At 41.9% G+C, this 13,483-nt stretch overlaps 1 protein-coding gene across 1 annotated transcript in view; it reads right to left on the bottom strand.

Moving 5' to 3' along the window:
- The window catches only part of DMGDH (dimethylglycine dehydrogenase), a 271,725-nt gene that overhangs the window by 76,583 nt on the left and 181,659 nt on the right, over positions 1–13,483 (bottom strand). The window contains exon 12 of the mRNA XM_053701370.1: positions 8,711–8,928. Within this exon, the coding sequence (XP_053557345.1) occupies positions 8,711–8,928 (218 nt within the window). The remainder of the gene's footprint in view (positions 1–8,710; positions 8,929–13,483) is intronic.

Below are 13,483 nucleotides of genomic sequence, written 5' to 3'. Positions count from 1 at the left end.
ATGTGAAAACGAGCAAAGGGGATCGCGTCCGAAGCTGCAGTCATGAGACCTAAAACTTCCATGCATATAGCCACTGAAGGGAATGATGGAGACTGAAGGTGCCGACAGGCTGCAACCAATTTTAAACGTCACTTGTCTGTTAGAGACAGAGTCATGGACACTCAATCTATCTGGAAACCTAAAAAGGTGACCCTTGTCTGAGGAATCAAGAAACTTTTTGGTAAATTGATCCTCCAACCATGTTTCCGAAGAAACAACACTAGTTGATTCGTGTGAGATTCTACAGAACGTAAAGGCTGAGCTAGTACCAAGATATCGTCCAAATAAGGAAACACCGCAATGCCCTGCTCTCTGGTTACAGAGAGCAGGGCACCTAGAACCTTTGAAAAGATTCTTGGAGCTGTTGCTAGGCCAAACGGAAGAGCAACAAATTGGTAATGCTTGTCTAGAAAAGAGAATCTCAGGAACTGATAATGATCAGGATGAATCGGAATATGAAGGTATGCATCCTGCAAGTCTATTGTGGACATATAATGTCCTTGCTGAACAAAAGGCAGAATAGTCCTTATAGTTACCATCTTGAAAGTTGGTACTCTTACATAACGATTAAAAATTTTCAGATCCAGAACTGGTCTGAATGAATTTTCCTTCTTTGGGACAATGAATAGATTTGAATAAAACCCCAGACCCTGTTCCTAAAAAGGAACTGGCATGATTACCCCAGATAACTCCAGGTCTGAAACACACTTCAGGAAAGCCTGAGCTTTTACTCGATTTGCTGGGATACGTGAGAGAAAAAAATCTTCTCACAGGAGGTCTTACTCTGAATCCTATTCGATACCCCTGAGAGACAATGTTCTGAATCCAATGATTTTGGACAGAATTTATCCAAACATCCTTGAAAAACCTTCAATCTGCCCCCTACCAGCTGAGCTGGAATGAGGGCCGCACCTTCATGCGGACTTAGGGGCTGACTTTGGTTTCTTAAATGGCATGGATTTATTCCAATTTGAGGAAGGCTTCCAATTGGAAACAGATTCCTTGGGGGAAGGATTAGGTTTTTGTTCTTTATTTTGATAAAAGTAACGAAAACGGTTAGAAGCCTTAGATTTACCCTTCGGTTTTTTATCCTGAGGCAAAAAAACTCCCCCCCAGTAACAGTTGAAATAATAGAATCCAACTGAGAACCAAATAAATGATTACCTTGGAAAGAAAGAGATAGAAATCTAGACTTAGATGTCATATCAGCATTCCAAGATTTAAGCCACAAAGCTCTTCTAGCTAAAATAGCTAAAGACATGGATCTAATATCAATTTTGATAATATCAAAAATGGCATCACAAATACAATGATTGGCATGTTGCAATAAGTGAACAATGCTAGATACGTCAGAATCCAATTCTTGTTGCGCTAAATTCTCCAACCAAAAAGTTAATGCAGCTGCAACATCAGCCAAAGACATTTTAGGCCTGAGAAGATGACCTGAATATAAATAGGCTTTCCTTAGATAAGATTCAAGTTTCCTATCTAAAGGATCTTTAAAAGAAGTGGTACGTTTAGCAAGAGTAGAAATAGCCACATCAACTTTGGGGATCTTTTCCCAAAACTCTATTGAAATTGCTGGTAAAGGATACAAATTTTTAAACCTTGAAGAAAGAATAAAAGAAGTACCCGGCTTATTCCATTCCTTAGAAATCATATCAGAAATAGCATCAGGAATAGGAAAAACCTCAGGAGTAGCAACAGGAGGTTTAAAAACAGAATTTAAACGTTTACTAGTTTTAATGTCAGGAGAACTAGTTTCCTCAATATCCAAAGTAATTAACACTTCGTTTAATAAACAACGAATATACTCCATTTTAAATAAATAAGTAGATTTGTCAGTGTCAATATCTGAGGAAGGATCTTCTGAATCAGATAGATCCTCATTAGAGGAGGATAATTCATTATGTTGTCGGTCATTTGAAATTTCATCAACCTTATGAGAAGTTTTAAAAGACCTTTTACGTTTATTAGAAGGCGGAAAAGCAGACAGAGCCTTCTGAATAGAATCAGTAACAAATTCTTTAAAATTCATAGGTATATCATGTACATTAGAAGTTGAAGGAACTGCAACCAGCAATGTACTATTACTGATGGACACATTATCTGCATGTAAAAGTTTATCATGACAACTATTACAGATGACATTCAGAGATATGATCTCCACAAGTTTACAACAAATGCACTTAGCTTTGGTAGAACCGATATCAGGCAGCAAAGTTCCAACAGATACTTCTGAGACAGGATCAGATTGAGACATCTTGCAAAATGTAAAAGAAAAAACAACATATAAAGCAAAATTATCAATTTCCTTTTATGACAGTTTCAGGAATGGGAAAAAATGCAAATAGCATAGCCCTCTGACATAGAAAAAGGCAAGAGGCAAATAGCAATGGGGTGAAAAAATAATGAAAAAAAACAGAATTTATGTTTACCTGATAAATTACTTTCTCCAACGGTGTGTCCGGTCCACGGCGTCATCCTTACTTGTGGGATATTCTCTTCCCCAACAGGAAATGGCAAAGAGCCCAGCAAAGCTGGTCACATGATCCCTCCTAGGCTCCGCCTACCCCAGTCATTCGACCGACGTTAAGGAGGAATATTTGCATAGGAGAAACCATATGATACCGTGGTGACTGTAGTTAAAGAAAATAAAATATCAGACCTGATTAAAAAACCAGGGCGGGCCGTGGACCGGACACACCGTTGGAGAAAGTAATTTATCAGGTAAACATAAATTCTGTTTTCTCCAACATAGGTATGTCCGGTCCACGGCGTCATCCTTACTTGTGGGAACCAATACCAAAGCTTTAGGACACGGATGAAGGGAGGGAGCAAATCAGGTCACCTAAATGGAAGGCACCACGGCTTGCAAAACCTTTCTCCCAAAAATAGCCTCAGAAGAAGCAAAAGTATCAAACTTGTAAAATTTGGTAAAAGTGTGCAGTGAAGACCAAGTCGCTGCCCTACATATCTGATCAACAGAAGCCTCGTTCTTGAAGGCCCATGTGGAAGCCACAGCCCTAGTGGAATGAGCTGTGATTCTTTCAGGAGGCTGCCGTCCGGCAGTCTCGTAAGCCAATCTGATGATGCTTTTAATCCAAAAAGAGAGAGAGGTAGAAGTTGCTTTTTGACCTCTCCTTTTACCAGAATAAACAACAAACAAGGAAGATGTTTGTCTAAAATCCTTTGTAGCATCTAAATAGAATTTTAGAGCGCGAACAACATCCAAATTGTGCAACAAACGTTCCTTCTTCGAAACTGGTTTCGGACACAAAGAAGGCACGACTATCTCCTGGTTAATGTTTTTGTTAGAAACAACTTTTGGAAGAAAACCAGGTTTAGTACGTAAAACCACCTTATCTGCATGGAACACCAGATAAGGAGGAGAACACTGCAGAGCAGATAATTCTGAAACTCTTCTAGCAGAAGAAATTGCAACCAAAAACAAAACTTTCCAAGATAATAACTTAATATCAACGGAATGTAAGGGTTCAAACGGAACCCCCTGAAGAACTGAAAGAACTAAGTTGAGACTCCAAGGAGGAGTCAAAGGTTTGTAAACAGGCTTGATTCTAACCAGAGCCTGAACAAAGGCTTGAACATCTGGCACAGCTGCCAGCTTTTTGTGAAGTAACACAGACAAGGCAGAAATCTGTCCCTTCAAGGAACTTGCAGATAATCCTTTCTCCAATCCTTCTTGAAGAAAGGATAGAATCTTAGGAATTTTTACCTTGTCCCAAGGGAATCCTTTAGATTCACACCAACAGATATATTTTTTCCATATTTTGTGGTAAATTTTTCTAGTTACAGGCTTTCTGGCCTGAACAAGAGTATCAATAACAGAATCTGAGAACCCTCGTTTTGATAAGATCAAGCGTTCAATCTCCAAGCAGTCAGTTGGAGTGAGACCAGATTCGGATGTTCGAACGGACCTTGAACAAGAAGGTCTCATCTCAAAGGTAGCTTCCATGGTGGAGCCGATGACATATTCACCAGATCTGCATACCAAGTCCTGCGTGGCCACGCAGGAGCTATCAAGATCACCGATGCCCTCTCCTGATTGATCCTGGCTACCAGCCTGGGGATGAGAGGAAACGGCGGGAATACATAAGCTAGTTTGAAGGTCCAAGGTGCTACTAGTGCATCTACTAGAGTCGCCTTGGGATCCCTGGATCTGGACCCGTAGCAAGGAACCTTGAAGTTCTGCCGAGAGGCCATCAGATCCATGTCTGGAATGCCCCACAGTTGAGTAATTTGGGCAAAGATTTCCGGATGGAGTTCCCACTCCCCCGGATGTAATGTCTGACGACTCAGAAAATCCGCTTCCCAATTTTCCACTCCTGGGATGTGGATTGCAGACAGGTGGCAGGAGTGAGTCTCCGCCCATTGAATGATTTTGGTCACTTCTTCCATCGCCAGGGAACTCCTTGTTCCCCCCTGATGGTTGATGTACGCAACAGTCGTCATGTTGTCTGATTGAAACCGTATGAACTTGGCCTTTGCAAGCTGAGGCCAAGCCTTGAGAGCATTGAATATCGCTCTCAGTTCCAGAATATTAATCGGTAGAAGAGATTCTTCCCGAGACCAAAGACCCTGAGCTTTCAGGGATCCCCAGACCGCGCCCCAGCCCATCAGACTGGCGTCGGTCGTGACAAAGACCCACTCTGGTCTGCGGAAGGTCATCCCTTGTGACAGGTTGTCCAGGGACAGCCACCAACGGAGTGAGTCTCTGGTCCTCTGATTTACTTGTATCTTCGGAGACAAGTCTGTATAGTCCCCATTCCACTGACTGAGCATGCACAGTTGTAATGGTCTTAGATGAATGCGCGCAAAAGGAACTATGTCCATTGCCGCTACCATCAAACCTATTACTTCCATGCACTGCGCTATGGAAGGAAGAGGAACGGAATGAAGTGTTTGACAAGAGTTTAGAAGTTTTGTTTTTCTGGCCTCTGTCAGAAAAATCCTCATTTCTAAGGAGTCTATTATTGTTCCCAAGAAGGGAACCCTTGTCGACGGAGATAGAGAACTCTTTTCCACGTTCACTTTCCATCCGTGAGATCTGAGAAAGGCCAGGACTATGTCCGTGTGAGCCTTTGCTTGAGGAAGGGACGACGTTTGAATCAGAATGTCGTCCAAGTAAGGTACTACTGCAATGCCCCTTGGTCTTAGCACCGCTAGAAGGGACCCTAGTACCTTTGTGAAAATCCTTGGAGCAGTGGCTAATCCGAAAGGAAGCGCCACGAACTGGTAATGCTTGTCCAGGAATGCGAACCTTAGGAACCGATGATGTTCCTTGTGGATAGGAATATGTAGATACGCATCCTTTAAATCCACCGTGGTCATGAATTGACCTTCCTGGATGGAAGGAAGAATTGTTCGAATGGTTTCCATTTTGAACGATGGAACCTTGAGAAACTTGTTTAAGATCTTGAGATCTAAGATTGGTCTGAACGTTCCCTCTTTTTTGGGAACTATGAACAGATTGGAGTAGAACCCCAATCCCTTGTTCTCCTAATGGAACAGGATGAATCACTCCCATTTTCAACAGGTCTTCTACACAATGTAAGAATGCCTGTCTCTTTATGTGGTCTGAAGACAATTGAGACCTGTGGAACCTCCCCCTTGGGGGAAGCCCCTTGAATTCCAGAAGATAACCTTGGGAGACTATTTCTAGTGCCCAAGGATCCAGAACATCTCTTGCCCAAGCCTGAGCGAAGAGAGAGAGTCTGCCCCCCACCAGATCCGGTCCCGGATCGGGGGCCAACATTTCATGCTGTCTTGGTAGCAGTGGCAGGTTTCTTGGCCTGCTTTCCCTTGTTCCAGCCTTGCATTGGTCTCCAGGCTGGCTTGGCTTGAGAAGTATTACCCTCTTGCTTAGAGGACGTAGCACTTGGGGCTGGTCCGTTTCTACGAAAGGGACGAAAATTAGGTTTATTTTTGGCCTTGAAAGACCTATCCTGAGGAAGGGCGTGGCCCTTACCCCCAGTGATATCAGAGATAATCTCTTTCAAGTCAGGGCCAAACAGCGTTTTCCCCTTGAAAGGAATGTTAAGGAGTTTGTTCTTGGAAGACGCATCCGCTGACCAAGATTTCAACCAAAGCGCTCTACGCGCCACAATAGCAAACCCAGAATTCTTCGCCGCTAACCTAGCCAATTGCAAAGTGGCGTCTAGGGTGAAAGAATTAGCCAATTTGAGAGCACGGATTCTGTCCATAATCTCCTCATAAGGAGGAGAATCACTATCGATCGCCTTTACTAGCTCATCGAACCAGAAACACGCGGCTGTAGTGACAGGGACAATGCATGAAATTGGTTGTAGAAGGTAACCTTGCTGAACAAACATCTTTTTAAGCAAACCTTCTAATTTTTTATCCATAGGATCTTTGAAAGCACAACTATCTTCTATGGGTATAGTGGTGCGTTTGTTTAAAGTAGAAACCGCTCCCTCGACCTTGGGGACAGTCTGCCATAAGTCCTTTCTAGGGTCGACCATAGGAAACAATTTTTTAAATATGGGGGGAGGGACGAAAGGAATACCGGGCCTTTCCCATTCTTTATTTACAATGTCCGCCACCCGCTTGGGTATAGGAAAAGCTTCTGGGAGCCCCGGGACCTCTAGGAACTTGTCCATTTTACATAGTTTCTCTGGGATGATCAAATTCTCACAATCATCCAGAGTGGATAATACCTCCTTAAGCAGAGCGCGGAGATGTTCCAACTTAAATTTAAATGTAATCACATCGGGTTCAGCTTGTTGAGAAATTTTCCCTGAATCTGAAATTTCTCCCTCAGACAAAACCTCCCTGGCCCCCTCAGACTGGTGTAGGGGCATTTCAGAACCATTTAAAAAAAACTCTAAGCCATCTCCGTGGAGATGTTGCCTGTACAACGGCAAAGAGAATGACTGGGGTAGGCGGAGCCTAGGAGGGATCATGTGACCAGCTTTGCTGGGCTCTTTGCCATTTCCTGTTGGGGAAGAGAATATCCCACAAGTAAGGATGACGCCGTGGACCGGACACACCTATGTTGGAGAAAGTATGACGCACAACGTAACTGAAATTTTTTACCGCCAACAACGTCCGGACACTCGCGTCACTAACGACGCAACCTTGTGTAAGGAACTCAGCATCAACTATGACGCCAGAAATGACGAACTTGCGTCAACGGACGTACTTTCGCGCCAAAAAAATTCTCGTGCCAAGAATCACACAATAAAGTCTAGCATTTGGCGCACCCGTGGGCCTATTCCTGCCTGCAATTTGCAAAGAAAAATTAAGTCAATTTTAAACCCCAGGTAAGAAAAATATTTCTTAATATGTTTATTTTCCCCAAATATGAAACGGACAGTCTGCAAAAAGGAAATACATGAACCTGACTCATGGCAAATATAAGTACAATACATATATTTAGAACTTTATATTAATGCATAAAGTGCCAAACCATAGCTGAGGTGTCTTAAGTAATAAAAATATACTTACCGAAAGACACCCATCCACATATAGCAGATAGCCAAACCAGTACTGAAACAGTTATCAGTAGAGGTAATGGTATATGAGAGTATATCGTCGATCTGAAAAGGGAGGTAGGAGATAAATCTCTATGACTGATAACAGAGAACCTATGAAATAGATCTCCTGTGAGGAAAACCATTGCATTCAATAGGTGATACTCTCTTCACATCCCTCTGACATTCGCTGTACTCTGAGAGGAATCAGGCTTCAAAATGCTTTACTACTTAAAGGGATATGAAACCCAATTTTTTTTTCTTTTATGATTCAGATAGAGCATGTGATTTTAAACAACTTTCGAATGTATTTCTATTATTAAATGTTCTTCGTTCTCTTGGTATCTTTTGTGGAAAAGTAGAAATGTATGCTTAGGAGCCAGCACATTTTTGGAGCACTTTATGGCAGCAGTTTTGCAAGAATTTTATCTATTTGCAAGAGCATTAGATTGCAGCACAATTCCCTGCCATGCAGTGCTCCAAATGCCTACCTAGGTATCTCTTCAATAGAGAATATCATGGGAATAAAGTAAATTTGATAGAAGTAAATTGGAAACTTTATAAAAATTTTGGGTTTCATATTCCATTAATCACCATGGCTAACTGTGTCTACTCAAGTAACAAGATTAGATTGGTTCCTTTAAATAAGGCAAGCTCTATTTATTGCTGGTATTACAAGTTAATAGCAATGCATTCTCATTGCACGAGAGTGTGCGTCCATAGGTGCAGCAAAGGGGGTAAGTAGTGCAGTGATGGCAGCAAAGTGTAAATATATATGAATATAAGTATATACTGTATATATATGTATATATATATATATATATATATATATATTTACTGGGAACAAACAGTTTCCATAGACTGCAATATAAAAGCACTTTTCAGTGTCGTTTTTTTAATTCTAATACCCCAATCCCACCAACTTTAAACCCAAAATACTGCCTTGGTTCAGTTATTATATTAAAAAATAAAGATGCTGCTATCTTTACTTTTTAATAAAATACACTACACTGTATTTTGGGGGCATTTTGGGGCACATTTATAAAATTAACCAGAGATCTGATCTCTGGTTAATTCTATAAGCACTATTCTGACATATAATACATGTACTGTAATGTTAAACATTAGAAGAATAGATTTATGTACAGTGATCTCACCTGTATATGATATTCTTATAGCTGTAACTGGGATTCCAGCAATGTTGATTCTTCTTGACTGGAGGAATTTAAAGGCAGCATCACTCAGGTCTTCAGATACAAGTTTCTGTAGGACTTTCCTTGAAAGAGGTCCAGCTACACCAAGAACCCCAACATCATCTGTCACATTTACTATCTCCACATCGTACTTGCACTGTACTGCAGCCTGCTCTATCCATCTACAAAGACAGATTCATAATTGGATCAGAGTTACATTAGTGTCCTTTTCCTTCCCTATGTTTCTAAAATACCTGCCTGCTTTTTTCATGAACAAATAGAGCAGAGTATGGCACATAGGTGCACTATTTAAGTGGATATAAAACTCATATATAGGTTCCCAATGGAGTGCACTCTCACCTCAGCCGTCAAATACCAGGGTTCTGCTAAAAGAATATATAATCCACACAAGGCATGCACTGCCTGGATTTTCCACTTCACATGCTTTATTGTAACGTTTATATGTGTGTGTAAGTGTATTATATATATACATACATATACACACACACATATATAATCACCTGATTTTCACTAAAGCAATGTCAAATTTAATGATGTTTGGGGAATATACCGTCCCCTATTAATTTGACATTGCTTTGGTGAAAAAAATCCTCTGGTGCTACTGTTATTTTCATTGGATATTAAATGGAGAGTTAAACATCCAGGTGGTTGCAGACGGTGGTTTGATTCATGATTGGAATTTTATACACACATACAGTACATACACACACATACATGCAAAAGTTTAGGCACCCCTGACAATTTCCATGAATTTTATTTATAAATAATTGGGTGTTTGGATCAGCAATTTCATTTTGAGTTATCAAATAACTGAAGAAGACGGAAATATTTCAGTAGTGAAATTAGGTTTATTGGATTAACAGAAAATGTGCAATATGCATGAAAATGAAATTAGACAGGTGCATAAATTTGGGCACCCTTGTCATTTTGTTGATTTGAATACCTGTAACTACCTAGCACTGATTAATTGGAATACACAATTGGTTTAGTGAGCCCATTAAGCCTTGAACTTCAGGTGCATCCAATCATGAGAAAAGGTATTTAAGGTGGCCAATTGTCTCTTTGACTCTCCTCTGAAGAGTGGCAACATGGGGGCCTCAAAACAACTCTCAAATGACCTGAAAACTAAGCTTGTTCAACATTATGGTTTAGGGGAAGGCTACAAAAAGCTATAGCAGAGATTTAAGCTGTCAGTGTCCACTGTGAGGAACATAGTGAGGAAATGGAAGACCACAGGCACAGTTCTTGTTAAGGCCAGAAGTAAAATATCGGAGAGGCAAAGGCAAAGGATGGTGAGAACAGTCAAAAATAGCTCACAGACCTACATCATCATCTTGCTGCAGGTGGTGTCACTGTGAATCATTCAACAATTCAGCGTATGGGAGAGTTATGCGGAAGAAGCCTTTTCTGCACACACACCACAAACAGAGTCACTTGAGGTATGCAAACGCACATTTGGACAAGCCAGCTTCATTTTGGAAGAAGGTGCTGTGGACTGATGAAACAAAGATTGAGTTATTTGGTCATAACAAGGGGCATTATGCATGGAGGCAAAAGAACACAGCGTTCCAAGACAAACACTTGCTAGCCACAGTAAAATTTGGTGGATGTTCCATCATGCTGTGGGGCTGTGTAGCCAGTGCCGGTATTGGGAATCTTGTTAAAGTTGAGGGTCACATGGATTCCACTCAATATCAGCAGATACTTGAGAATAATGTTGAGGAATCAGTCACAAAGTTGAAGTTACGCTGGAGCTGGATATTTCAACAAGACAACCACCCAAAACACTGCTCAAAATCTACTCTGGCATTTATGCAGAGGAACAAGTACAATGTTCTGGAATGGCCATCCCAGTCCCCAGATCTGAATATCATTGAAAATCTGTGGGGTGATTTGAAGCGGGCTGTCCATGCTCGGCAACCATCAAACCTAACTGAACTGGAGATGTTTTGCAAGGAGGAATGGTCCAAAATACCTTCATCCAGACTCCAGACACTCATTAGACTATAGGAAGCGTCTAGAGCAGGGGTATCAAACTCAATTTATCTGGGGGCCACTGGCCAAGTGTTCTTCGCCCATGGGGGCTGCATGAACGGAGTAAGTGCTAGATATACTGGAAATGACATTTAGCCAAGTATTTATGTTGTATTTATCTAAATTTATCTTGTGAGTGCTAAGTAAAGTGATTGTTTTGGAACTAAATAACAATGTTAAAAGTGACACTTATCCAAGCAGTGCATGGTGAGAGTTTACACTAGACGCTTGTATTTATATTTATCTTGTGAGTGCCTATATAGAACATCAATTAGTTACACTTTTTGGAACCCTAAAAAAGAATTGACAGCCCAAATTAATTGTTTACTTATTAAACAAGGAAGGGCCATATGAAACTGTGATGAGAGCAGGAAGTGATGTCACTAGTTTGGGGGCGGGGCTTAGGTCCGGTAGTCTGTGTCACAGTTAGTTAGTACAATCAACCTGACTAGATGTATGTTTCTGTGCTCTGTAATAAAATAGAGTTGTACCATCATTGCTGTGTCCTGCATCTCATGACATGGTGTCAGAAGTTCTGGCCTGCGCTTCTGTTCCTGATCGATGACAATGTCAAAGTTTACCCCACCTGAGCCTTTTGACTTCTCTCAGCCTGCAGCTTGGCCCACATAGCGTCAGCGGTTTCAGCGCTTCAGGATTGCTTCCAAACTGAACAAGGAGAGTGGTGAAGTACAAGTTAATTCTCTTTTATACTCTATGGGGAAAGATGTGGAGCCAGTGTTCAATGCTTTTACTTTCCAAGAAGGGGAAGAATTTAACTGTGATATAGTTATGGATAAACTCAGTGCCCACTTTGTGCCCAAAAGAAATGTGATTCATGAGATAGCATGTTTTCCCAAACGTAATCAGCGTGTGGGAGAATCTGTGGAGTCATTTGTGCGCAGCCTGTATGAACTAGCTGAATTCTGTGAGTTTGGTGTTGCTAAAGAAGAGCAAATCAGAGACAGAATAGTTATTGGAATTGCAGATGCTGAAGTCTCACTGAAGCTGCAGTTAGAGCCTGATTTAACATTAGATGGGGCTATTAGGATGGCCCGCCAGAGTGAACTGGTGAAAAAGCAAAGTGCTGATCTGAGGTCTGAGAGTATTGTGGATGAAGTGCAACAGTCCAGGAAAACTGCTAGTGAAAGGCACAGTGTGAGCGGTAGATCTAAAATAATGGATAGGTCTAGAAGTGGATGGGCGCAGCATGCCCGATGCACACGGTGCTACCGTGCCCATGATCAGAGTGTTATATGCCCGGCCAGAGATAACAGATGCAGAAAATGTAACAGAATGTGCCATTTTGAAGTGGTGTGTAAAACTGAATACATTAAGGAGATGCAGGTGGACAGTGACCAGGAGGGTCAGGAAGTGTCTTTTGTGGGGTCTGTTGTGGAACGGCCAAGTTCAGAGGAAGATTGGAAGGTTACTTTTACTGTAATGGGAGCCAAAGTTGATTTTAAGATTGACACAGGAGCAGATATCACTGTAATGTCTTTTGCTGCATTTATGAGACTGCCTCCACAGCCCCAGCTGGCGAAGGTTACTACAAATGTCCATAGTCCGGGTGGCCGCATTGATTGTGCGGGGAAATTTCTTGCCAGCTGTGAGTACAAGCAATGGAAGTTCACTATGTGGGTGCATGTGATTCGAGGTCAGTGTGTTAGCCTCAAGTGGAGAAGGAGCTTATGCGCATGAAGTCTATGGGGGTTATTGAAGAGGTTGTTGAAGCAACTGATTGGTGTGCCCCCATTGTTCCTGTAACAAAGAAAAATGGAAAGGTGCGCATCTGTGTGGACCTGAAAAGGTTGAATGAGGCAGTGAAGAGAGATTTGTGCTGCCGACATTAGAAGACATAGCTCCAAAGTTGGCTGGGGCAAAGTTCTTTTCTACATTGGACGCTTCTAGTGGCTTTTGGCAGATCCCCCTGGATCCAAAGTGCCGCAAGCTGACTACCTTTATTACACCGGTAGGTCGGTTTTGCTTCTGCAGACTTCCCTTCGGGATATCCTCTGCCCCAGAAATTTTTCAAAGGGAAATGAGTTCTCTCCTAAGTGACCACGTGGGCACGGCAGCCGTCATGGACGACATTCTAGTGTATGGGTCTACAGCGGAGGAGCATGATCAGCATTTAAGTTGTGTGCTGCAGGCTATCAAAGAGTCTAGGCTGAAGTTGAATAAAGAAAAATGCCATTTTAGGAAAACTGAATTATGTTACTTTGGGCATATCATCAATGGGGATGGCATCAAGCCAGACCCCGAGAAAATTTGTGCTATTGAACAGATGAAAAGTCCTTCTGATGTACATGAGCTGAGACAGATATTGGGCCTTGTAAATTATGTGGGCAAGTTTCTTCCAGATTTATCAACAGTTCTACACACTATCACAGAATTGCTAAAGAAAGACGTTGCCTGGGTCTGGGGACCTACACAAGAAAAATCTTTTATGCAGGCAAAGTCTCTGCTGGGGTACGCCCCAGTGCTGGGGTTCTACGACCCTTCCAAAAAGACTGTGGTTAGTGCTGATGCAAGCAGTTATGGGTTGGGGGCTGCTCTCCTGCAGTTAAATGAAAATAAACTACAACCCATCGCCTACTGTTCCCACACACTGACGCTGCTGAGTCAAAATACGCTCAAATTGAGAAAGAGTGCCTGGCTGCAGTTTGGGCCTGTGAGCGCTTC

The sequence above is a fragment of the Bombina bombina genome, chromosome 2 (genome assembly GCF_027579735.1).
Source record: "Bombina bombina isolate aBomBom1 chromosome 2, aBomBom1.pri, whole genome shotgun sequence".
NCBI lineage: Eukaryota > Metazoa > Chordata > Amphibia > Anura > Bombinatoridae > Bombina > Bombina bombina.
This window is presented reverse-complemented; position numbering and strand designations above follow the sequence as displayed.